The following is a 24,258-nucleotide window of genomic DNA, read 5'->3' on the forward strand; positions in this document are numbered from 1 at the left end:
GGGCTTTGTTTTCTGTAACTTCCAACTAAGGAAATCTAACTTTACATGGGTTGTCATCTGTCTTTAGAACTTTTAAATTATTATTTTGTTCATTTGTCAGGGAAAGAGAAATTCCCCTAGGTATTTCCAACACGACGGGATTTATAAAACCGTTGGAAGGGTTGGAGGGACAAAGTTCAGGGTAGGGCCATTACTAGCTAGTTCACTGCGAAGTTCAAAGAATGAGATACTTGTTATTGCTGGTGAGGTCAACTGTTCCCAAAACAGTTCTGATTGTCACAAATGCCTGCAGCATCTTATTGAGGTGGAAAATGGGAGGTGGAGGAGGATGTGTTGATTCAGCAGCTTCCAAAATTAACAAGTGATTAATTCATTCAAGCCATGCTAGAAATATCGCAGCTTCTGGAAAAGAAGAAAAAACAACATGAGATTTCACTTAAAAACTATATTTTTTCCTGTAGGACTCCAGGCACTTTGCATTTTTAGCCACTGTTAATTTTTAATTATTTCACGATAACAGCTTGTTCCCCACTAAAACAACATTGGCATTTTGTGATGGCTTGACTTAACGTGTCTGAGGGAGATCTTTCCCCCCCATGTTAAAGGAATAATCACACTTGCTTGAATACTAGCCTATAGGTCTGGCCTGCTACAAATATGACTCTATATTAAAGGATTTCCACAACCAATTATAATAAAATTTGAAGGAGAGTTTACAATTCCTTCTATATCCTGAAATTCTCTTGTCTTCTGTGGGCGTTGCTAAACCGTTTGAACAGATCATTCCATTAACCCTCCTTCTCTGGGGATTCCTGGATGGTATCGTTAATTTGACAAGAAGCAAAGAGAGGTAATAATTGAGGGTTGAAGACTCCTAGAATGTCAGTTAATCCTAGAATGTCCTGTAACGGACTAAATTGTGTCCCCTGCAAAATTCATGTCATAGATTGAAGTCAAAACCTCAAGTACCTTAGAGTGTGAATATATTTGGAGATGGGCCTTTAAATAGGTAATTAAGGTGAAATGAGGTCAGAGGACATGACCCTAATCTAACATGACTGGTGTCCTTATCAAAAGACAACATTAGGATATAGACACCAGGGAAAAGGCCCTATATGAGGACATAGAAGATGACCATCTACAAGCTAAGGAGAGGGGCTTTCGGAGAAACCACACCTGCTGACACTTTGATTTCTTGCCTCCAGAACTTTGAGAAAATAAAATTCTGTTGTTTAAGCCACTCAATGTGTGGTATTTTGTTTTGGTAGCCTGAGCAGACTAATACATCCTCCCCCCTTCTTTTTGGTGGAGAACATGATCATGTCACATAGTGGTGGTGGATGAGGACAGCAGGGAATTGGGGGGAGGACCCTGGTTGCCTTGACTCCTTGTTTCTTTCCATTATACCACATTTCTAGTCTATATTCTGGTTTGTTGACCACACACTTCCAATTTAGTATCCTGAGATACAATATAGTGCATTAACTTTTCAGAAGTCTGGGATTCATTAGGTATGCAGTGTCACTTGTGTCCCAGATAACAAGGGAAGCAATCTTGTACCCAGATAGTCAAAATTATTATTTCCTGGGACACCCCTAATCCTTCCGAACTAAGGTCTTTATGATCATCAGCAATCTACTATTTCAAAGTTGAATATATGAAATTTCAATTTATCCCCATGCACATGTGCAGAATTTGCAGTTACAAACTGTTTTCCATTACCAAAATGATTATCTTGACTAGATATCCATGATTTTCTGCTTGAGCCTCAGTATACATCATTTAGTTTAATAGAAACACTTTTATTCTTTATTCTGTTGGGATTTCTTTGGGAGACATTTCATTTTAATTTATTTGAACAAAACCCACAGAAAAATGCTAAATCAGTAAATTGTTTAAAGGTGCACATTTTGGTAGAGCAGCTGGACTCGAAAGGTTTCATGATGTTCATAATTTAGTGTCACCATGTCTACTTGCAATTTTTAATGTTAATTCTTGGCTGTTTAGTCACCTTTGTAACTTGGAAAAGAAAGTTGTCTCCTCTTTTTTGGGGGGGGTTGTATCACTTTTTATCATATCAAAACAAGCAAAAATATGTAATTTTTTCCTTCTTTAATATTTGAAGCAAGGGATTTTTCATCTGCCTGTACTTTTTCGGATCAGTTTCAGTTAGATATAATTTAGTTACAATAAAACTCATGGATTTTAAGTGTGCAATTCAATAATAAAGTTTGAGAAGTGCATTTAGTCATGTAAGCCTCACTACAATCATGATCTAGGACATTTCCATCACCTCTAAAAGTTTACTCGTGTCTGTTTGGAGTCTGGTCTCTGGCAAAGCTTGATCTGATTTCTATCACTGGAGCTTTGCCATTTTTAAAATTTCATATAAATGGAATAGTACAATATGTGGTCATATGTGTATCTGTTTTCTTAAAAAAAATTTTTTTTAAATGCTTATTTACTTTGAGGGAGAGAGGAAGTGTGTGTATGAGAGGGGGAGGGGCAGAGAGAGAAAAATAATCCCCAGCAGGCTCCCCTATTCGGAGCTCGATCCCGTGAACCACAAGACCATGACCTGAGCCAAGATCAAGGTGACGCCCAACCTACTGGGCCACCCAGGCGCCCCTGTGTCTGTCTTCTTTTGCTTAGCAAATTGCATTTGAGATCCATCCATGATTTTGTGTTACACTACATTACGTTACATTACATTACATTTTGTTGCTGAATAGTATTCTATTGTTTGTTTATCCATAGCTGTTTGAAGGACATTTGAGTCATTCCCAGCTTTTATACAGCTACCATAAACATTCACATCGTGGTTCTTGTGTGAACATAAATTTTAATTTCTCTTGGGTAGATACCTACGAGTAGGATTATGAGGTTATAACTAGGTATATGTTTGGCTTTATAAGAAAGTGCTACACTGCTTTCCAAAGTGGCTGTAGCAGTTTGCAGCCAATAACATATGACAGTCCAATTACTCTACATTCTCACTAGCACTTGCTTTTGTCAGGATTTTTTTTTTTTAATGTTTGTTCATTTATTTATTTATTTAGAGGCTGGGGAGGGACAGAGAGGAGACAGAATTCCAAAAAGGCCCCACTCTGTTAGTGAGGAGCCTGATGTTGGGTTCCATCTCACAAACTGAGATCCTGACCTGAGCCCAAATCACTAGTTAGATGCTCAACCAAGTAAGCCACCCAGGCCCCTCAGGATTTTTTTTTTTTTTTTTTAATTTTAGCTATTCTAATGGGTGTGTAGTATAGTCTTTTAAAATTTATATTCCAGCCAGGTGGAGTGGAGTATTATCTTATTATAGCTTTAATTTTCATTTACTTGATGGATAATGAGTTGCATACATTTTTTTCATATATTTATTGGCCATTTGTGAAATGTAGTTGTCTTCTTTTGTCCATTTTTTATTGGCTTGTCTTTTTTTAAATTGACTTGGGGGAATTTTTAAAAATTATATTCTCAGTATGAGTCCTTTGTCAAACGTTTATGTTGTGGCTTATCTTTTCACTTTCTTCAAAAAAAATTTTTTTTAAATGTTTGTTCATTTTTGAAGGAGGGAGGGAGGGAGAGATAGAGCATCAGCAGGGGAGGGGCAGAGAGAGAGGGAGACATAGAATCTGAAGCAAGCCCCAGGCTCTGAGCTGTCAACACAGAGTCTGATGTGGGGCTTGAACCCACAAACTGTGGGATCATGAACTGAGCTGAAGTCGGACATTCAACCGACTGAGCCACTTAGGCACCCCTTCACTTTCTTAATACTATTTTTTAATGAGCAGAGTGTTTTAACTTTAATGATGGCTATAGTAGGCTGATTAATGGACTTCCATAGATGTCTGTGTCCTAATCCCTGGAAACTATGAGTATGTTACCTCACATGGCAAAGGGGACTTTGCAAACATAATCAGGTTAAGGATCTTGAGCTGGGGAGATTATCCTAGATTACCCATACCCTGGGATGTATGTAGTCACAGGGTCCTTATAAGAGGGAGTGATGATGGTCAGAGTCAGAAAGGAGGAGATCTTTCTATAGAAGCAAAGTCAGAGAGAGATTTGATGATGCTTTTTTCTGAGTCGAAGGTTGAAGAAGGGACCATGAGCCAAGGAATGCAGGTAGCTTCTAGACGTGGAAAAGGCAAGGAAATATATTCTCTGGAGTCTCCAAAAGGAACAAAGCCCCATTAACACCTTAATTTTAGTTGACTGTGACTTTGACTTCCAAAGCTACAACGATTATAGATTAGTGTTGCTTTAAGTCACTAAATTTGTTGTAATTTGTTACATAAACATTGGAAATGAATGCAATGGCTTACCTTTTCACTTTATTAAAAAGCAACTTATCAAATTTTTTTCTTTATTTTTTAGTGCTTATTGTATACTGGTTAACATTTGCCTACCCCATGCCTGTGAAGTTATTCTATGTTTTCTTGCAGAAGCTTTATTGCATTACCTTTTACATTTGGACCTATGATATATCCTGAATAAATTTTGGAGTATGGTGTGAAGTAGGGTCAATGTTCATTAAAAAAAAAATACCCCACAAATATCCAATGGCTCTAGCACAGGTACTGGGAAAATAGAATTCTTTCCCTCCTTGAATTGCATTGGCATTTTTGTCATTAATCCACTTTCTGTATATGTTGGTATCTGTACCAAAGAGTTGTCTATTCTTACATCAAGCCCACACTGTCTTAATTTCTGTAGCTTTATAGTAAAACTTGAAATTTGGTAGTGTGATTCTTCTACTTTAGTTTTGTCTTGGCTATACTTGGGTCTTTGCATTTCTAGATAGATTTTAGAATTACCTTGTCAATTTTTACAAAGCTGTTAGGATTTTGAATAGGGTTGTACAAGGTAAGCTGTTCTGGTACAGAAATTTAGATCCTTTACTTCTGCTAAATTTGATTCTATTGAATCTTTGCGTATATATTTTTTCTGGCTTATCTGTTAATAACTGTGACTGTAATATTTATAACTTAATGTAAATTTATGATAGTAACATGTGCTTATGGTATAGAGTCATATTTGCTTAGTTTAGTGGAGGGAAAAATGGTTTTAATTTTTTTTTTAACGTTTATTTATTTTTGAGACAGAGAGAGACAGAGCATGAACGGGGGACGTTCAGAGAGAGGGAGACACAGAATCGGAAACAGGCTCCAGGCTCCGAGCTGTCAGCATAGAGCCCGACGCAGGGCTCGAACTCACAGACCGTGAGATTGTGACCTGAGCCGAAGTCGGCCACTCAACTGACTGAGCAACCCAGGCGCCCCGAAAAACGGTTTTCAAACTGTGGGTCATGAAATCAATTAGGGGTCCTTGTATCATATTTAGTTTCATAAAACTTTTAATTTTGTTTTTAAATGTATTTTTCATTTTATTTTATTAAAATTTTTTTATTTTTGAATTTTTTGAATTTTTTATGAAGCCAATGATAACCAAGGAAATTTCAGTATTTCTTTTTTTTTTTAATGTTTATTTATTTTTGACAGAGAGAGAGAGAGAGAGAGAGAGAGCGCGCGCGCATGGGCAGGGGAGGGGCAGAGAGCAAGAGGGAGACACAGAAACAGGCTCCAGGCTCTGAGCTGTATGCACAGAGCCCGATGGGGGGCTGGAACTCACAGACTGCGAGATCATGACTTGAGCAGAAGTCGGGAGCTCAACCTACTGAGCCACCGAGGCGTCCCTGTTAAAATCTCTTCACCTTTGTAAGCTGAAATTTCCGTATTTGGGGGGCGCCTGTGTGGCTTAGTTGGTTAAGTGCCAGACTCTTGATTTAAGCTCGTCATGATCTCACTGTTTGTGGGTTCGAGGTTCACATCGGGCTCTGCACTGACAGTGCCAGTCTGCTTGAGATTCTTTCTTTCTCTCTCTGCCCCTCTCCTCTTCAAAAATAAATAAGCATTAAAGAAAAGAATATATCACCTTTCAGTAGCTTGTATAAAATATCTGGATTAATGAAATTATTAAAGAAAGACTATTATGTCTATTCCAGATAATTATGGAGAGTAAGCCATTTATTGATTTATCGACCTGGGAATCTTCGATTGGGAATCTGGTGGCTGGGAGTAGTTCTCTCTTTCACGTAGGAGACTTAAGTTTTTCCTTTTACAGGTTGGACATTTTATGGCCCTTAGTAAAGATAATATTCAATAAATACCTATTGATGGGCCAATTTTTAAAAATTTAATGGAGTCATGTTATTATTCCTATAGTTGTTGTGATTGGGAATGACCTAGTGGAGAGCTGAAAATTGGAGTTTTGTATGATCTTTAAATTAGTTTCCTCTTTGGCCTTTGACAACACTTTGGACAACTCATTTAAATCAAAAGCATATTCTTGTTGAAATGAAAAGCTTGAAATACAGGGCCTTTTACACTATTACAAAGCAGTTGATAAAGATAACAAAATGATTTTACCCAACGTAGAAACGCTTCCGTAACTTCAAAAATGTAGGGAGATACTTGCAATGAAGAGGCAGAGAAAAAGCGATTGGTACAGGATACTGTTGAAATTATGTGTATTTATTTATTTAAAAAAATTTTTCATGTTTATTTGTTTTTGACAGAGAGGGAGAGAGACAGAGCATGAGCGGGGGAGGGTCAGAGAAAGGGAGACACGGAATCTGAGATAGGCTCCAGGCTCTGAGCTGCCAGCACAGAGCCCGACGCGGGGCTCGAACTCACAGACCTCGAGATCATGACCTGAGCCGAAGTGGGACGCTCAACCGACTGAGTCACCCAGGCGCCCCATGTGTATTTATTTTTAAATTGTGAGTCTTTACAGTACGGAGTATACTTGTTTAACTCATACCCCCAATGTTTAGTACATTGCTTGGTGCAGCGCTGTCGATTAAAAAATGTTTGCTAAATTTTGGAGGAAGGTTAGAAAGTAAAGCCAGAGTCGCCTTATATCTGAAAAAAAAAAGGAAGTAAAGATTTGGCTTTCTTCATATTCTAACCCTTTTTAATCCTATATCAGAACTGGTGTCTCTGGTTCACTAACATTTCTTAACAAAATTCTGCCAACTTTCGCAGCTTTCTTGAGGAAAGGATTTTATTTTCTAGAATCACCCTGTGGCGCCCTCTGCCGGAGTTGTCAGGAAACTTTGCACTTAAGTCCCTCCCCTGGGTTTTCATTTACGTTCCTCCCCGTTCTTTTTTCGGAGGCTCCCCTACACGCATGCGCTTTTGATGAAGCGCTTAGGCTGTGACAGACTACAATTCCCAGAAGACCATGCCAAAGAAAAAAAAAAATCTCGTTGTCGCGGGGAGGAGGAGGGAAAGACAGGAAGGCTCGCGAGAGAACGTGTTTGAGGCGGCTGCGCGAAGTGGGTGGAGCCGGGTGGAGAGAGTGAGGAGGAAGAGGAGGAGGTGCCGTCCCACAATACCAGGCGGGCGGGCGGTAGGCGGTTTGTATCCGGGCTGTGAGGTGCTCGGCGCCTCCGCGGACCTTGCTGCCTCTGTCTCTTTAACGCGAGAGGAAGCGATGCAGAGGGGTGGAAAATGGCAGAGCTGCAGATGTTACTAGAGGAGGAGATCCCGTCTGGCAAGAGGGCGCTGATAGAGAGTTACCAGAATCTGACCCGGGTGGCGGACTACTGTGAAAACAACTACATACAGGTGAGGAGCGCGGGCGGGCGGACGGGCGCTGGCCGGCCGGGCCGAGGATCCGCCGCCTGTCGCCCGAGTGACCAGCCCACTGGGCGGGGTGGGGAACTGCCCTAACCTCAGCGGCTGCCTCAGCCTCAGCCTCAACCCCAACCCCAGCCCCAGCCCCCAGCCGGGGAGAGCCAGTGGCCAGGCTGTGGGAGTCGGGCTGAGATACAGGAAGTGGCTGTGGTGGTTGAAACCGATAGAAGGGGAAAGAGAAAATGGGCGAGGGAGCCCGGAGCTCGCCGCCGCCGCAGCCCGGCGTCCCCCTGCTGTCCGCCTCCTTTCGGGCTGGGCCCCCCGGGTCGCGCTGCCCCCCCGGCCCCCCTTCGGCAGCCTTCTATTCGCCGGGCTTCTGTCCGGGAGAGCCAGCCGCCTCTCCGTCCGAAGAGGGGTCTAGGACGGAGAGGGAGGAAAGGGCAGGGACGAGGCGCGGGGAGGAGCAGCAGAAGGGGGAGGAAAAGCGGGGTGTGTGTCGGGGGAGGGCGGGGTGGGGGCGATTATGTCAGTTTAACCCAGAGGGCGTGTCTTTTATTTATTTATTTTTTAAAAAATTTGTCATGAGTCACATTACACAGACCTCCCCGAGGAGAGGAGGAAACGGGTGGGAAGTGAGGGAAGGCGTATAAGAGATGTTAATCTCAAAATTCCTTTAATTGAAGGTTTGTGAATTTGCCTGGCTGTCCGTTTTCTTGTCGGGTTTTTCCCCCTCTCCTCATTTTCACTTCCATCCCACTATAAGGTATTCTAGAGGTTGTTATGATTGTCGTTATTATAAAACGTAAATTATTCTTAACTACTTGGAAAAATGTCTTACTCTCTCTTCCCCAAAAGTTCTTGAACTGTTGGCTTTATAAGTAACTTAAAATAGAATGGTGTAACCGCCGGTTGCGTTTTCTGAGGTTTCTCTTTTTCCGACCAAAGTAAATGCACAGAATATGAATCCAAGTGGATTACCGAATATATTTAGTCTTAGAATCGTAATGCAAAGTGTTATTGTAAATTTATTAGGAGATTCTTGGGGTCTTATGACAGATTTTCGTTTGTTTTTATTTTAGTGATTGAAAGTGATTTATGTTGTAGTTTGTTTTGTAGATCTTTAAATGGGTAAACCAACAGTTTGCTATAGAAGCAGATAAGCAGCAGAGTCCTTTGTATCAATATAATGGCATCAAAAATTCACTTGCTAGTTTAAGGCATAACCCAAACGTACTTTGAATGATTAGGGTTATTGTAATTCAGAACCAAAGTATTTATAGTAATGCCCCCCCCATGTGATTATCATTTTTAAGAACCAACAGTTTCTGTGTTGGCAAATGCTTTTCTTTATTTTTAAAAGGAGATACTGTTTTCAGGATATTTTGAATAATTCTCAATTTCGGTATTAGTAACATTGTATCTTCAGCAGCACCAGTAGGAATTTATCTCATAAACTTTTTCAAGCTTTTACTTTAGGAGTTATAAATAAATTTGTTGAATGCCCACCATGTCTACTGTATTACTTGCTTTTGTAAACTTTGTAGTTAGTCTTTAAAAAAAACTCTAAAATCTAAAGAAATGCGGATACAGTTTTGAAATAGAAAAGTTATAGTTTATCGATATTAAAATATACAACTTTTATTCAACTTAACCCGAAAAGCCTAAAAATTGAGGTGAATCTCAGTTTGCTGAAGGTTCTAAAGATTTTGAAAGTCAAACGCAAAGCACAGGAAGTTAATTTGCCCCGAATCCAGAGAAGTCATTTCTTTGTAGAAGTCGGTAAATAAGTACTTCATAAAGGGGTGGCTACTTTTGTTTTGCATGTTGGGAAATCTGACAAATATATGGTGTGGTAACTGCTATGTGTTGGCAAATACAAACGTGTTTTAACTTGTCTGTTGACTACTGTTTTTTCAGGTAGTTGTGTGCCGTAGGCTTTTATTTTTTTATTTATTTTTCCTCTGTGACCCCTTTCCTCTTCCCCTTCTGTCACCATCACGTAACTCTGAAGCACTTTTTAAACTTCGTTGGTAGTATTGCTAGTTAGGTAAGTCGTATTATTTCTTCTGCAGTCTTTTTTAAACTTGCTAGTTCCATGGTGCCAAGAGCCACTGCTAGTGGCCCCAAGTTGTTTTTGGTGGTCCTAAACTTGATACCAGTGAGGTACCAGTGGAGGGGGGGGGGGAGGGGATGAAATTCACACGTAGTCTTAGCAGCCTTGAAACTTTGGGCAGCATGTTGCAGGCTGCTAGCTAGCTGCCTTCCTGAGATGCTCAGACAGGGTCAGGCTCGGACAGGCTGAGAAGATGGTGAAGACTGTGGAAGTTGATGTAGTAGCTGTCTTTGTGACATGCTGTGCTGCTAACTTTGGTGCTGTGAATAGGGTACAAATAGTGCTAGACATCCATTTAGGTGTCTTTGGAGATCTTTCCCTTTCTGTGACCCTGATTGGGTTATAACCAGCATCTTATGTAAACATACCACCTCCCAGAGAAAGTATACACGCTCACTTGTGTTTTGAGAATTTTTTTATACCCAAGGTGAGTTAATTTATTGCCTGAGTGTTTTTTATCCTGAGAGTTCAATTTTCATTTTGTTGTCCTGCAGTTCGGAAGTACAGTTCAGTTCAGGTGAGTGGTTTAGCTGACGAGTTCTTTTGGCTGTAGTGCAGTTGAGCCTAGAGTACTTTATTAGCTCTTTGGGTCCTGTTGACTTTAATTATTAAATTGTTTTATTAATAGCATAATTTCTCAAGAGAGTCCATTATTGTAAAAAGGATGGGCCTTTTGAAATTGCTGTTGGGAAATGATACTCAAAATAGAAAGTGGTTTTTATATAGATATGAAGAAAACTCTTTGCGTTTTTCTGTCTTTGAATTTTTCTGGTGGGTTGTGTCAAGGACAGTCGCTCGTCAACTTGAACACACTTAATTCATCTGGCCATTTCCCTTTGCTCTATGTTAGGGTCCGTATTGCCTTTGTCATGGGCACTATTATGGGGAATAGGAAGGTAATAAGCTAAGTGAAAAGGAGTAGAAGCTGCTTAAGGTTTCTCAGCATGCAGATTGCTAGATTGGGTAAGGCCGTAAAAGTCTTCCATACAACTTAATTTGTTAATTTAATTTTTCTGCCTGGAATTCCCCCAACAAGAGCTACATTTGGATTAACAAGTATATTCTAAAGTCTCTGAGTATGAAGGGGATATGATTAGTGAGCTACTTAGTTTTTACCTTGTTTTCCTTTCCACATGAGGTTAACTTATGCTCATTGCTCATGCACATTTGATCTTGGAAGGCAGGTAATTTTTGAGCAGGAATACTTTGGAGTAGGTAGAAGCTAACATTTCTGATACTGCACACTGTATGCTAGTTTAAAATAATGTCAGTTGCAATAATTCTATGATTCTTTCTTTGTTTCTCAAACAGATGATCAATCTGCAGTTCAGAATCAAATACCTAGCCTAAAGTTCTGTTCTTGTGTTACATAGTGTCTGGAATCAAACCCAGATTTTCTGATTCTGTATCCTAAGTTCCTTTTAATGAATACTGACTGAATGGGGTGCTTACCTCAGCAGAGAGGATAAAAAGCTGGTGTGAAGAGGGTAATATAATTGTTTCTATTTATTGAGTACTTATTGTGTCACAGCCTTTACTGGTTGATTTATATTATCTTTTTTAAAAAAATTTTAAATTTATTTTAAAAGTTTATTTATCTTGACAGAGTGAGTACGTGAGTGGGGCAGGGCAGAGAGAGAGAGAGAGAAAGAGAGAAAAAGAATCTCCAGCAGGTTCCTCACTGTCAGTATGGAGCCTGATGCGGAGCTCAAACTCACGAACTGTGAGATCATGACCTGAGTGGAAACCATGAGTCGGACGCTTAACCTACTGAACCACCCTGGTACCCTGATTTGTATTATCTTTAATCCTTATAAAAGCTCTCCATGATAGGCAGTATTCTCTTATAGACGAGGAAATTAGGAGTCAGGAGAGTTAAGTGAGTTTTGTTTGATCATACAGTTAGTAATTGGCTGTCAGGGTTTCTGCCTAACTCTGAGAGACTTCATAGGCTAGGTTCTTTCCATATCACACTGTCTCTAGACTTGAGTGAGTCTAGAACTCAGAGACTAGTTCAGAAATGTCATGGGATAAATAGACTCTTGTTGGGCAAACTAGGAACCTAACAACTATTTTCCTTTGTTCCTTTTGAGCTCCATGTTGCAAATATAAGAACAGGTGTGTTAATAATTTGGAGGCTTGATTTCATCACCAAAGGATGGTAGCTTTGACACTTGAAGTGTTGAATTATAGGAATCATAGGCTCGCTTTTCATTGAGCTTAGTGGATCCTCTGGTTCAGCTTTGCAATTGTGATAAGAAAATTTGTAGAATAATTAGTGGAAATTAACAAACAAGTCTTGAAAGATTGTGGTTTTTAATGATTTACACACAAACTAGTTTCAGGAGATTGAGATTAGGATTGATTGGAAATGGTAGAATTCTTAGAATTTCACTTTGCATTTTGAGTACAGCAGTGGCTAGCAACATTAGAGATACAGGTTGGAAATCTATATGAATTAAACAGGGTTTTAGTAATAGCGTACAGTGTGGTGACTGTAGTTGATAATACAGTATTTTGCATTTGAAAGTTGCTGAGAGAATAGCTCTTAAAAATTCTCACCACAAGAAAAAAAATTACAGCTTGTGGTGATGGATGTTGCCTAGATTTATTGTGGTGATCATTTTGCAGTATATACAAATATTGAATGATGTACATGTGAAACTGATGTTAGGACATTTATATTTAAAGTAAAACAGAACAGGGCTTTTCATAATTTTATGCAAGATCCTCAGTTAATTGTTAGATTGAGCTATATCATGCCACAACATGTTTGTTTATTTATTAAAAAATTTTTTTTACAACATGTTTATTAATGCTGCTATGAAACAGACAGGATCTGACCTGCTGTATTAGGTCTTAGGAAAGTCCAGTCATAAAGATAGAATATTATATCAGTTTTTAATTAATACTCTCAAGAATATGGACTATTTTTTATGGCTGTGTGATATTTAAAAGTTTGTATTAGTGGCGTCTGGGTGGCTTAGTCAGTTGAGTTTCTGACTCGATCTCAGCTCAGGTATTGTTCTTAGAGTCATGAGTTCAACCCCTGTGATGGGCTCTGTGCTGGGTGTGGAGCCTACTTTAAAAAAAAAAAAAAAAGGTTTGTATTAAAACAAGTGTCCTCTCTCCTTTTTCCTTTTGTAACTTTAATGCTAATAAGAACTTTACCTGTGGTGCTTTGATCTAGACCTGTTCTGTTTAGAATCCTGAGTTTTACCATGGTTATGTCTTTTGGACATGGTTTTTTAGAAAATTGTTAAAATAATCCCTTAGGATGAGGGTACTTTTCTAATTCCTCCTGTGTGCTTCTGCTTCCTCTGGTTGGTTCTGATAGCCAAAGAATGCTATTACTCCTTGTAGTAGAAGAAAGGTATTTGGGCATATGGGGGTCTGATCAGGGGTTGTTGTTGTTTAGATAAACCCTATTTATCTTGAGTGAAATTTGTCCTAGGAATTTTGTCCTACGACATTTGTGAGTTAACAGACAGGAAATATATTAGCCAGAAAGGAAGAGCACTAAAATTGGGAGAAGAGGTTGAATCAAACATTAGGAGTTTATGTAGATGTAATTCCATAAAAATTTCATGTTGGTATGAAAAGTAAGGTTAAAATAGTAGTTAAATGCTAATTTAAGGGCATTAAAAAAGTTTGAGGGGTGCAGGGCTGGCTCATTTGGAAGAGCATGTGACTCATGTTAGTCTTCATCTCGGAGTTGTGGGTTTGAGCCCTACATTGAGTGTAGAGACTACTAAAAAAAAAATAAATTTAAAAAGTTTGAATTTGGGGGGAGCTGTATATTTTTTCTAATGTCTTTGTGTTGATCGTGGTCTCCATTGAAATTATGGTTTGATTTTAGAAGAAATAGTAGTCAAACCCCAGAACCAGAAACTTTTTAGTCCTTAATGTTTAGTAAGACACTATACTACAAAATAAGGGATTTTGAAAAAATGACAGCATTGAGAAGATATTTGGAAAATAGCAATTATTGGGTTTTATTTCTATGTATTTATGGTTTATTTATAGGGGTGCTTGGGTGGCTCGGTTGAGTGTCCGACTCTTGATTTCAGCTCAGGTTGTGATCCCAGGGTCATGGGTTTGAGCCCTGAGTAGGGCTCTGCACTGAGCATGGAGTCTGCTTAAGATTCTCTCTCTTTCTCTCTCTCCTCTTTCTGCCCGTCTCTCCTCCCTTGTTTGCATGCTCTCTCGCTCTCTCAAAAGAAATATTTTTTTTAATTAAAATAATTAAAAGCCGTTAAAATTTGTTTGTTTATAGTCTCTACACCCAACATGGGGCTCAAACTCATGACCATGAGATCAAGAGTAGCATGCTCTGTGGACTGAGCCAGGCAAGAACCCCTGGATTTTATATTTTATTTATTTTAATTTTATTTTTTAAATTTACATCCAAATTAGTTAGCATATAGTGCAACAATGATTTCAGGAGTAGATTCCTTAATGCCCCTTACCCATTTAGACCATCCCCCCTCCCCCCCTGGATTTTATTTTTAAAGGAAATAACTGATCATGTTAACAGTAAACATTAATTCCTTAGAAAGGAGACTTGAAGTTTTCTAGGGTCATTGCTCTGTGTCAACTGAAATAGATACGTTAACCTTGGATCTACTAATTTTCTCTATATACAAAATGAAATTTTCTTGGAAATGGTTTGTAGTGAACTGATGTTTGTGAAGAAAATCTGAAAGCAAAACAAAACATCCTAAGGAAGATAATGTGTATTTGTTATCAGATAGATTGTAATTTTTTTTTTTTTTCAACGTTTATTTTATTTTTGGGACAGAGAGAGACAGAGCATGAATGGGGGAGGGGCAGAGAGAGAGGGAGACACAGAATCGGAAACAGGCTCCAGGCTCTGAGCCATCAGCCCAGAGCCTGACGCGGGGCTCGAACTCACAGACCGCGAGATTGTGACCTGGCTGAAGTCGGATGCTTAACCGACTGCGCCACCCAGGCGCCCCTAGATTGTAATTTTTTGATATGTATCTATGTTTTAGCAACTTGAGCAAATGTTGGCAGAATTGTGATTTGTGTTGGTTAAAGAATATTGGTAGGGCTATTTCAAATATAGCTTAAAGTGTAAATAAACTAATTTTAAGTCTTATTTTACTAATAACACAGTAATTAAAAATTCATTATGGAAAATTTCAAACATACTAAAAAAATGGAGAGAATAGTATTATAAATCCTCCTATGTTCATCACCCACCCTTAACAATTACTAACTCATGGCCAGTCTCCTTTCATCTGTGTTCCTCTTAAATTTCCCTACCGTTATTTTAAAGCCTATCTTTTGCATATCATTTCATCCATAAATATTTTAGTATATGTACCCCTAGAAGATAAAGGCTTATTATTAAATCCATTGCATAACTTTTATATGTGGAGAAAAAAGGTAATGTCAGTTATTAAAATTTATTGGTGACAGAAAGGAGTAGAGGGTTTTAAGATACCTAATGTATGTATGTATATATACACATATGTATAATTAAAAACATTTTTTTTTAATGTTTCTTTCTTTATTTTTGAAGGAGAGAGAGAGAGACACACATGAGCTGGGGAGGAGCAGAGAGAGAGGGAGACACAGAATTTGAAGTAGGCTCCAGGCTCTAAGCTGTCAGCACAGAGCCTGATGTGGGGCTCGAACCCACAAACTGTGAGATCATGACCTTAGCTGAAGCCGGACGCTCAACCGACTGAGCCACCCAGGCACCCTAACATAGATATTTTTATAGTTAATACATTTTTAATTTATAGCTAATTTTGTTAGTGATTCCTGCCGTAAGTTAATTAGATACAGCTATATTATTTGCTTCATGATGGATTTTTTTCTTTTTTGAGAATTTAATTGGCTTTATTAAGCAATTCATAAATCAAGGATCATCCCACATAACAAGTAGAGGGGAGCTCCCGAGCAAGAATCTTTTTATTGAGGTATAATCCATATAATAGAAAACTAAGCATTTTATTTATGTATTTATTTAAAAAAAAAAATTTTTTTTTCAACGTTTTTATTTATTTTTGGGACAGAGAGAGACAGAGCATGAACGGGGGAGGGTCAGAGAGAGAGGGAGACACAGAATCGGAAACAGGCTCCAGGCTCTGAGCCATCAGCCCAGAGCCTGACGCGGGGCTCGAACTCACGGACCGCGAGATCGTGACCTGGCTGAAGCCGGACGCTTAACCGACTGCGCCACCCAGGCGCCCCTATTTATGTATTTAAAAAAATTTTTTTTAATGTTTATTTTCGAGAGAGAAAGAGAGAGTACGTGGGGGAGGGCAGAGAGAGAGAGGGAGACATTGAATCCAAAGCAGGCTCCAGGCTCTGAGCTGTCAACACAGAGCCAGATGGGGGCTCAAACTCACAAACTGAGATCATGAGCTGAAGTCAGATGCCTAACCGACTGAGTCACCCAGGGGCCCCGAAAACCAATCATTTTAAAGTATACAGTTCAGTAGTGTTTAGTACATTCACAGTGTTGTGCATTCATTACCTTGATCTAGTTCCAAAACGTTTTCATCACCCCTCAGAGTAACCCTGTACTCATTAAACAGTTTGTCTCTATCCCTACCCACCTAATACCTGACATCCACCAATTTGCTTTCTGTCTCTTTGAATTTACCTAGTCTATATAGTTCATATAAGTGGAAGTATGCAATATATGGCCTTTTGTTTCTGGCTTCATTCACTTATATTAAACATAGTATATATTTAAAATATTAAAAAAACTTTTAAAACATTTTATTAATTTTTAGAGAGAGAGAGACACAGAGTACAAGTGGGGGAGGGGCAGAGAGCGAGGGAGACACAGAATCCGAAGGAGGCTCCAGGCTCTGAGCTGTCAGCACAGAGCCTCATGCTGGGCTCAAACCTGTGAACCACAAGATCATGACCTGAGCTGAATTCAGATGGTTAACCAACTGAGCCACCCGTGCCCCCCTATTCTTAAAATACTCATTTATTTTGAGAGAGCCTGCGTGTGCTCACGGGAGCATGAGTAGGGGAGGAGCAGAGAGAGAAGGAAAGGGAGAATCCCAAGCCGACTCCACATTCAGCAAGGAGCCCAACGTGGGGCTCGATCCCACAACCATGAGATCATGACCTGAGTGGAAATCAACAGATGCTTAACTGATTGACTATGCCCCAAGCATAGTATTTTTGAGGTTCATTCATTTTACAGCATGTATTAGTACTTAATCCCATCCCTTTTTATGGCCAAGTAATATTCTGTATATACCACATTTTGTTTATCCATTCATCTATTGATGGACATTTGAGTTGTTTTTAACTTTTGGCTATTGTGAATGATATGCTATGAATATTCATGTATGGTACTTGTTTGAGTGCCTCTTTTCAATTTTTGCATACACACACACACATACTTAGGAGTGGTTCATAATGTTTTTGTTGTGAAATATATAACTATATAAATTTACACTGTAGTACCATTATATTGTGGTATAATGAGGCAATTCCAGGCATCAACATATACTGAGAATTTCAGTGTAAATTGATAGAAATTAAGGCTGAGAGCCTAATTTTTCACTTCTATATCATCTTAATTTCCCCCCTGATTACTAAAGTTATATTAAATATGGTAATTGTGCAATTTTAAACTTTTTAGAAACATATATGGCTTAGACAGTTACAAGTTGGTGGAGCATATGACTCTTGATCTCAAGGTTGTGAGTTTGAACCCCATGTTGGGTATAGAGATTACTTAAAAATAAAATCTTAAAATCACTTCTGTGCACAGCCTTTAATTGTTTTTAATTTGCTTTATTTTTTAGAGAGAGAGTGTGTGCGTGGGGGGAGGTTGGGGCAGAGGGAGAGTGAGAGAGAGAATAGTAAACAGGCTCCACGACCAGTGCAGGGTCCAACATGGGGCTTGATTCCACGACCCTGAGATTATGACCAAAACCGAAATCAAGAGTCAGACATCCAACCAACTGAGCCACCCATGCGCTCCTCTGTACAGCCTTTAAAAAAATGTATCTAAAGTTTATTCTGTATAGTTGGTAAATTTATATTGTTTATTGCCAAGGCAGAAAATATTTCAGTCATTTTAAAAACAAAAATTCTGAAAGTTCTGTGAGATTATGTAATTATTAAATCAAACATCAATTCCTACTGAGCTTAAATGAAGCATAGTATGCAAGATGTGCGTCTGGATAGTCTCAGCTGCTTTTAATTAGAGCAAATTTTTATTTTTTATCTCCTTGAAACTTAAAGGGAACAAAAATACCGTACTAATGAAAGTGTATATTGTTATTTTTTAAATGTTTATTCATTTATTTCAAGGGGGAGAGAGAGAGAGAGAGAGAGAGAAATGAATGTGCATGCATGCAAGTGGGGCAGAGGCAGAGAGAGGAGAGAATCCTAAGCAGAGAACCCCGATGTGGGGCTCAATCTCATGAACTGTGAGATCATGATTTAAGCCGAAATCAAGAGTTGGACGCTCAACCAACTGAGCCACCCAGGCACCCCAACGAATACTTATTTTAAAAAGCAATGTGATGGAAAGGGATTATGAGTTCCATTTTAAAATTATGGATACTACTCAAAAGTGGGCCCTTAAAACCCAGCAACCCCCCTATATTTTTCACATCAGTATATTCTTCCACTCACTGTAAATGGTTTTAAATTTTCTCTTCCCTTTTAAAATCTCTTTCCTTTCTCATCTTTTATTCCATAGAGAAAGTCCTCATTATAGAAAACATATCATTTCTTACCACTGTATCTCCAAGCCTACTAGCATCCTTACCCATCCTATTTTATTTCCTTCATACTGTAATGAAGGAGAGTTGTCCTGCCTTCTTGCTAAAGTCCATCCTTATCTTTGCTCTGAGTCCCATTCTCTCTTACTTTTTCAGAAAATTTACACTCTTTTATCTTTTCTTCTCTCTACTGAATTTGTGCAGTTGGAATCAAAACATCTTAAGTCTCTCCTGTATGAGAAAATTATACTTAGACTTCATAGATCCATGTAGTAATTGGTCTCATTTTATGTTGCTTAGAGTTTTATTAAACTGTTTTCTACACCTTCCTCCATTCGTCACTTTGCATTCACTCTTTAACATGTTTTGCTTTGTTGTCTTCACTGCTCCACTGAAATTATGTTCAGCAACCTACATGCCACAAAATTCATTGAACACTGGTTATTTCTCATTTTGTTTGTCTTCTCAGCATCATTTTATACAAGTGACTATTTTTTATTTTGAAAAGCTAATCCTTTGGCTTTCTTTCCTACTTTTGTATTCTTTCCTACTTTTCTTGTTAGTCTCTGGCCCCTTGTTCTCCTTTAAGTATTTACTTAAGTTAAATTTTAATATTTTTTTTAAGGTACTGGGTGTTCTTTTTTTTTTAATTGGAGTATAGTTGATACACAATGTTAAATTAGCTTCAGGTGTATGATGTAATGATTAGAAAGGAGTCTATACATTATGCTAAGTACAAGTATAGCTACCATCTGTCACCAGATAATGCCATTACAATATCATTGACTATATTCCCTATGCTGTACCTTTTATTCCTGTGACATTCATTCCATAACTGGAAGCCTATAGCTCCTACTCCTTTTCAACCATTTTGTCCAACTCCCCACCCAACCTTTAAGTATCAAAGTGGCTTTGTGTGAGCTCCTTTATATACATATCACTTTAGGCTGTTTTATTTATTTCCATCTGAATGATCTATGTTCCACTGAAGTTTAGATCCGTATATCTAATTGCCTAGTTGATATCTCTGCTTGTTTGAATCCCATGTGCTTCAGACTTAACATGCTAGAAAATGAATTCATTACCTTTCCCCAATCTACTACTGTCTACTCATTTATTAGAAACGTAGGCATCATTTATTTTAGTTTAGTTTTATTTTTCGAGAGAGTGGTGGGGGGGGGGTGGAGAGAGAATCCTGAGCAGGCTTCATATAGGGCCCCATCCCATGACTCTGGGATCATGACCTGAGCCAAAACCAAGAGTTGGATGCTCAGCTGCCACCCAGGCTCCCCTAGAACCTAGGCATCATTCTTGACTCCATTATTCTTCTTTGTCCCCTCCTCCCAATTCATCTGTAACCGGTCCTGTTGATTTTTCTTAAGTATCTCTTCAATTTGCCTATTCCATCTCTACCACCCCAGGGTAAAGCTTAGACAACTGCTGTGGCTTCTAATTGTCTTTATATTATTTTTCCCCCTTTTTTCTTTTAGACAGCGTAAGCAGAGGAGACGGGCACAGGGAAAGAGAGGACGTGGAACCTGTCACTCCCTGCTTAAAAATGTTTCAGTGATTCCCTATAAGTATACAATCTCACAATAAGACTTAAGAGGCCCCTGTATAATAGCATAGCTCCCATCTTTCTAGTCTTGCTGCATTCATCCCATTGCCCTCATCTTACCAGTCATATTTGGTTTTCAGGTTTTGAAATTTTATTCTTTTCTGACTTTGCAAATGTCATTCTCTCTCTGTTTTTTTTTTTCTTAGTTTTCGAGAGAGAAAGAGCACAGGTGAGGGAGAGGCGGGGGGGGGGAGAGAGAGAGAATCTCAAGCAGGCTCCATGCTCAGCGCAGGGCTCGATCCTACAATCCTTGGATCATGACCTGAGCCAAAATCAAGAGTCGATGCTCAACCAACTGAGCCACTGAGGCACCCCTAATGTCATTCTCTTTGACTAGAAAACTAGTTCTTCTCAGTCTGAATACTATCATTTGTCAGATCTTGTAGTTCAGAAAAAATTACTGTATTTATTCATTCATTCTTCACTTGATGAAAATCCTTCGCATACCTACTATGTGTCAGGTATATTCTTAGGACCCAGAGATACTATAGTGAGTAAAGCAAGTTATCTACCATTACGAAGTTTTCATTATAGAGATGAGACAGACAGTAAACACCAAAAAATAAGACTGTTTCAGATAACAAAGAGTGTTGTTTGGAAAATTAAATGGGAAAACAAACAAAGTGATGTAAAAAATTGGCAGAGGACCTGAATAGGTATTTTCCCAAAGAAGGCATAATGATAGATGGCCAGCAGACACATGAAGAGATGCTCAACGTTACTAATCATCAGGGAAATGCAAATCAAAACTGCAATGAGATAATCACCTTATACCTGTCAGAATGGTTTAAATCACACAACACAAAAAAAATAACAAATGTTGGTGAGGATATGGAGAAGAAGGAACCCTGTGCACTGTTGGTGGGAATGTAAATTGGTACAGCCACTGTGGAAAACAGTTATGGAGGTTCCTCAAAAAATTTAAAATATAAATACCACGTGATCCAATAATTTCACTACTGGGTAGCAAATTTGAAATGATATATGCACTCCTGTGTTTATTTTAGCATTATTTACAACAACCAAGATACAGAAGCAACTTAAGTGTCCATCAACAGACACGTGCATAAGGAAGATGTGGTATGTGTGTACAATGGAATATGACTCAGCCATGAAAGAGGGTGAGAATTTGCCATTTGTGGCAACGTGGATGGACCTAGAGGGTGTGATGCTAAGTGAAATAATTTGGACCAAAAAGGACAAATACCATAGGATTTAGCTCATATGTGGAATTTAAAAAACTAAAATGAATGAACAAAAAGTGACATCAGACTTAAAAACACATAGAACAAACCATGGTTGTCAGAGGGAAGAGGGGGTAGGCGAAATGGATGAAGGGGAGTGGGAGATACAGATTTCCAGTTATGGGATTAATAAGTCATGGGAATAAAAGGCACAGCATAGGAAATATAGTCAATGAAACTGTAATAGCACTGTATGGTGACAGATGGTAGCTACACCTGTGGTGAACATAGCATGATGTATAGACTTGAATCACTGTGTTGTATACTTGAAACTAACACTGTATGCCAACTATATTAAAAAAAAAAATTAAATGCAACAAAGCAAATAAACCCAATATTACTCTGACCTGGCTAGAAAAAGAAAAAAAAAAAAAAAGACAAATGGGGTGACAAGACACAAAAAATTTGAATTGGAAAGAAGGACTTCTTTAAGGAAGTTAGAAGTGGTACTCTGTGAGGGTGATATTGGAGCTGAGACCTGGAGGGTAGATATGGCATCTTCCATGTGAAGATCTGAGGAAAAGGAAAAATCTTTCTAAGGGTAATGTGGCTAGGGGGTAGTTAGGGAGAGGGAAACTGGTAGGAGAAAGGTCAGAGAGATTGTCAGGATATAGGGTGTTGAAAGCCTTGAAAAGAGGTTTGGTTTTATTCTAAGTGATGGGTTATCATTAGAGTACTTAATTTACTTTTTTTTTTTTTTTGTTTATTAAGTTTTGAGTAAGAGCTCTAGCAGGGAAGGGGCAGAGAGAGAGGGAGACAGAAGATCTGAAGCATCACACAGTCGATGCAGGGCTCTGACTCACAAACCATGAAGTCATGACCTGAGCCAAAGTTGGATGCTTAACCCAACCAAGCCACCCAGGCGCCCCTTGATTTACTTTTTAAACGAATCAGGCTACTGAGTGTAAAACGTACTGAAGGGAATGCAAGAGCAGAATCAGCCAGCAGGGAGGGTATTGTTGTAGTCCAGGCAGGAAGTGAGAATTGCTTGTACTTTAGTGGTGGGGTGGGAATTGAGGGGAGAGCTTGGATATATTAAAAAAAAAAAAAAAAGTTTATTTATTTTGAGAGAGCAAGAGAGAGCGTGTGCAAGCAGGGAAGGGGCAGAGAGAGAGTGAGAGAGAGAAAATCCCAAGCAGGAGCTTGATGCGGGCTCAGACTCACGAACCGTTGAGATCATGACCTGAGCTGAAATCAAGAGTCAGAAGCTTAACCGACTGAGCCATCCTGGCGCCCCTAACAGCTTGGATACTTTTAAGACAGAGCCGAACAGGACTTACTGGTGGATTGGATGTGGGGTGTGAGGGAAAGAGAGGAATCTGGGGTGCCTGGGTGGCTCAGTCGGTTAAGTGTCCAACTTTGGCTCAGGTCATGATCTTACGGTTCATGGGTTGGAGTCCCGCGTTGGGCTCTGTGCTGAACGCTTGCTCAGAGCCTGGAGGCTGCTTCGGATTCTGTGTCTCCCTCTCTCTGACCCTCCCCTGTTCATGCTCTGTCTCTCTCTGTCTCAAAAATAAATGTAATAAAAAAATTAAAAAAAAAAAGAAAGGAATCTAAGGATGACTCCTAGTTTAAATTTTTTTTCTAAGTATGCCAGTAGATCATAGTACACGTGTGGGAGTATATCAAGAGTACTGGTTGTTAAGTATGAGACACTAATTAGACAACCAAATAGGCCAGATGGTCATTCTGGAGCTTAGGAAAGAGTCAGAGTTTGGAGATCAACGTTTAGGAGTCATCACAGAAGAGATTAGCACGATCTCACAGAAATACAATGTGAGGGATATACGTGATTTAAAAATTTTCTAATAGCCACATTAGAAAAACTATGAAGAAACAGTTTGAAATTGGTTTTGATAACCCAGTGCATCCAAAATATAATTATTATAATAAACAACCAGCATAGTTAATTAAAGGGATATTTTACTTTTTTTTTTTTTGTACTAAGTCTTTGGAATCTGACATATTTTATACTTAACAGCACATCTTGGTTGGGACATGGATAGTGAAAAATGCGCAAATTAATGGGTATGAAATCCTCTGGTGTGAAAGGAAGTTGAAATTGAGATCCTAGAGTAAGTAAACTGTAGAGATGTGTGTTTAGAATGTGGGATTTTTGAAATTGGTGTAATTACTAGTGATGACCATGGGAGTTTTTGACTGTGATGAAGAAAAAATGGAAGAAAAAATTGTTTCAGTTCAGGAGGTCAAGTGAGAGGCAAGGGTTTTTGGTGGATTATCTGAGTGTTATGTTGACATCACTAAGAATAAGAATAGGAATAGTGATGAATTAGTGAGCTAGGTGTTAGAGTCCCTCCAGTGATGTGGATGTTGGTAGATGACAGTTATAAGGAGATTACTTCCTTAGAGACTCTTCCCTGTCCCTCCAGGTCATTTTATACCCTGTTAGATGCTCCCATAGAATCCTATGTATTTCCTCTGTAACACTCATTACACCTGTTTGACACTTGATGCCAGTCTCCGAGACGGCAGGACCAGGTTTGTTTTGTTTATTTCTGTATTTCTAGAGCCTGCTCAATACCTGGCACATAAGTTCTTAGAAGTTTACATGAAGTGTAAAAGAGTCATCTGAATTAGTTGTATTGTCACCAGCCTTTAACTCTCTTTTATCTTCTGTAAAAGGACCAGTTTGAAGTATGCAGTGTCCAGAGTGACAACTCTTTATTTTTACTTAAAATTTTTTTTAAAGTTTTTATTTTAATTCTAGTTAATATACAGTGTTAAAGTAGTTTTAGGTGTACAATATAGTGATTCAGTAATTCCATGCATCACCTGGTGCCCATTATAAGTACACTCCTTAATCCCCAGATTGACAATTTTAATGGTTTTTAGTAAAATTTGTTCCTCTGTGTGTGATTTCTAGCCCTACAGTTCCGGTGCTTTT

The 24,258-nt window shown here is 38.8% G+C and overlaps 1 protein-coding gene across 16 annotated transcripts in view; it reads left to right on the forward strand.

Moving 5' to 3' along the window:
- Positions 1-24,258, forward strand: part of ABI1 (abl interactor 1) — a 145,279-nt gene that overhangs the window by 9,553 nt on the left and 111,468 nt on the right. For 5 of the 16 annotated variants that reach the window (XM_025930167.2, XM_025930168.2, XM_025930166.2 and 2 more), the window contains exon 1: positions 7,369-7,634. The exons of 1 other annotated variant lie outside the window; for it this stretch is intronic. In XM_025930167.2, coding sequence (XP_025785952.1) covers positions 7,518-7,634 — 117 coding nt within the window. In that variant the 5' untranslated portion in view covers positions 7,369-7,517. Of the gene's footprint in view, positions 1-7,367; positions 7,635-24,258 lie in introns of those variants that run through there. 10 more of the 16 variants (XM_025930165.2, XM_025930171.2, XM_025930178.2 and 7 more) reach the window with 3 other exon arrangements.

This window comes from Puma concolor, chromosome B4 (genome assembly GCF_028749965.1).
Source record: "Puma concolor isolate L17-30 chromosome B4, mPumCon1.1.hap2, whole genome shotgun sequence".
NCBI lineage: Eukaryota > Metazoa > Chordata > Mammalia > Carnivora > Felidae > Puma > Puma concolor.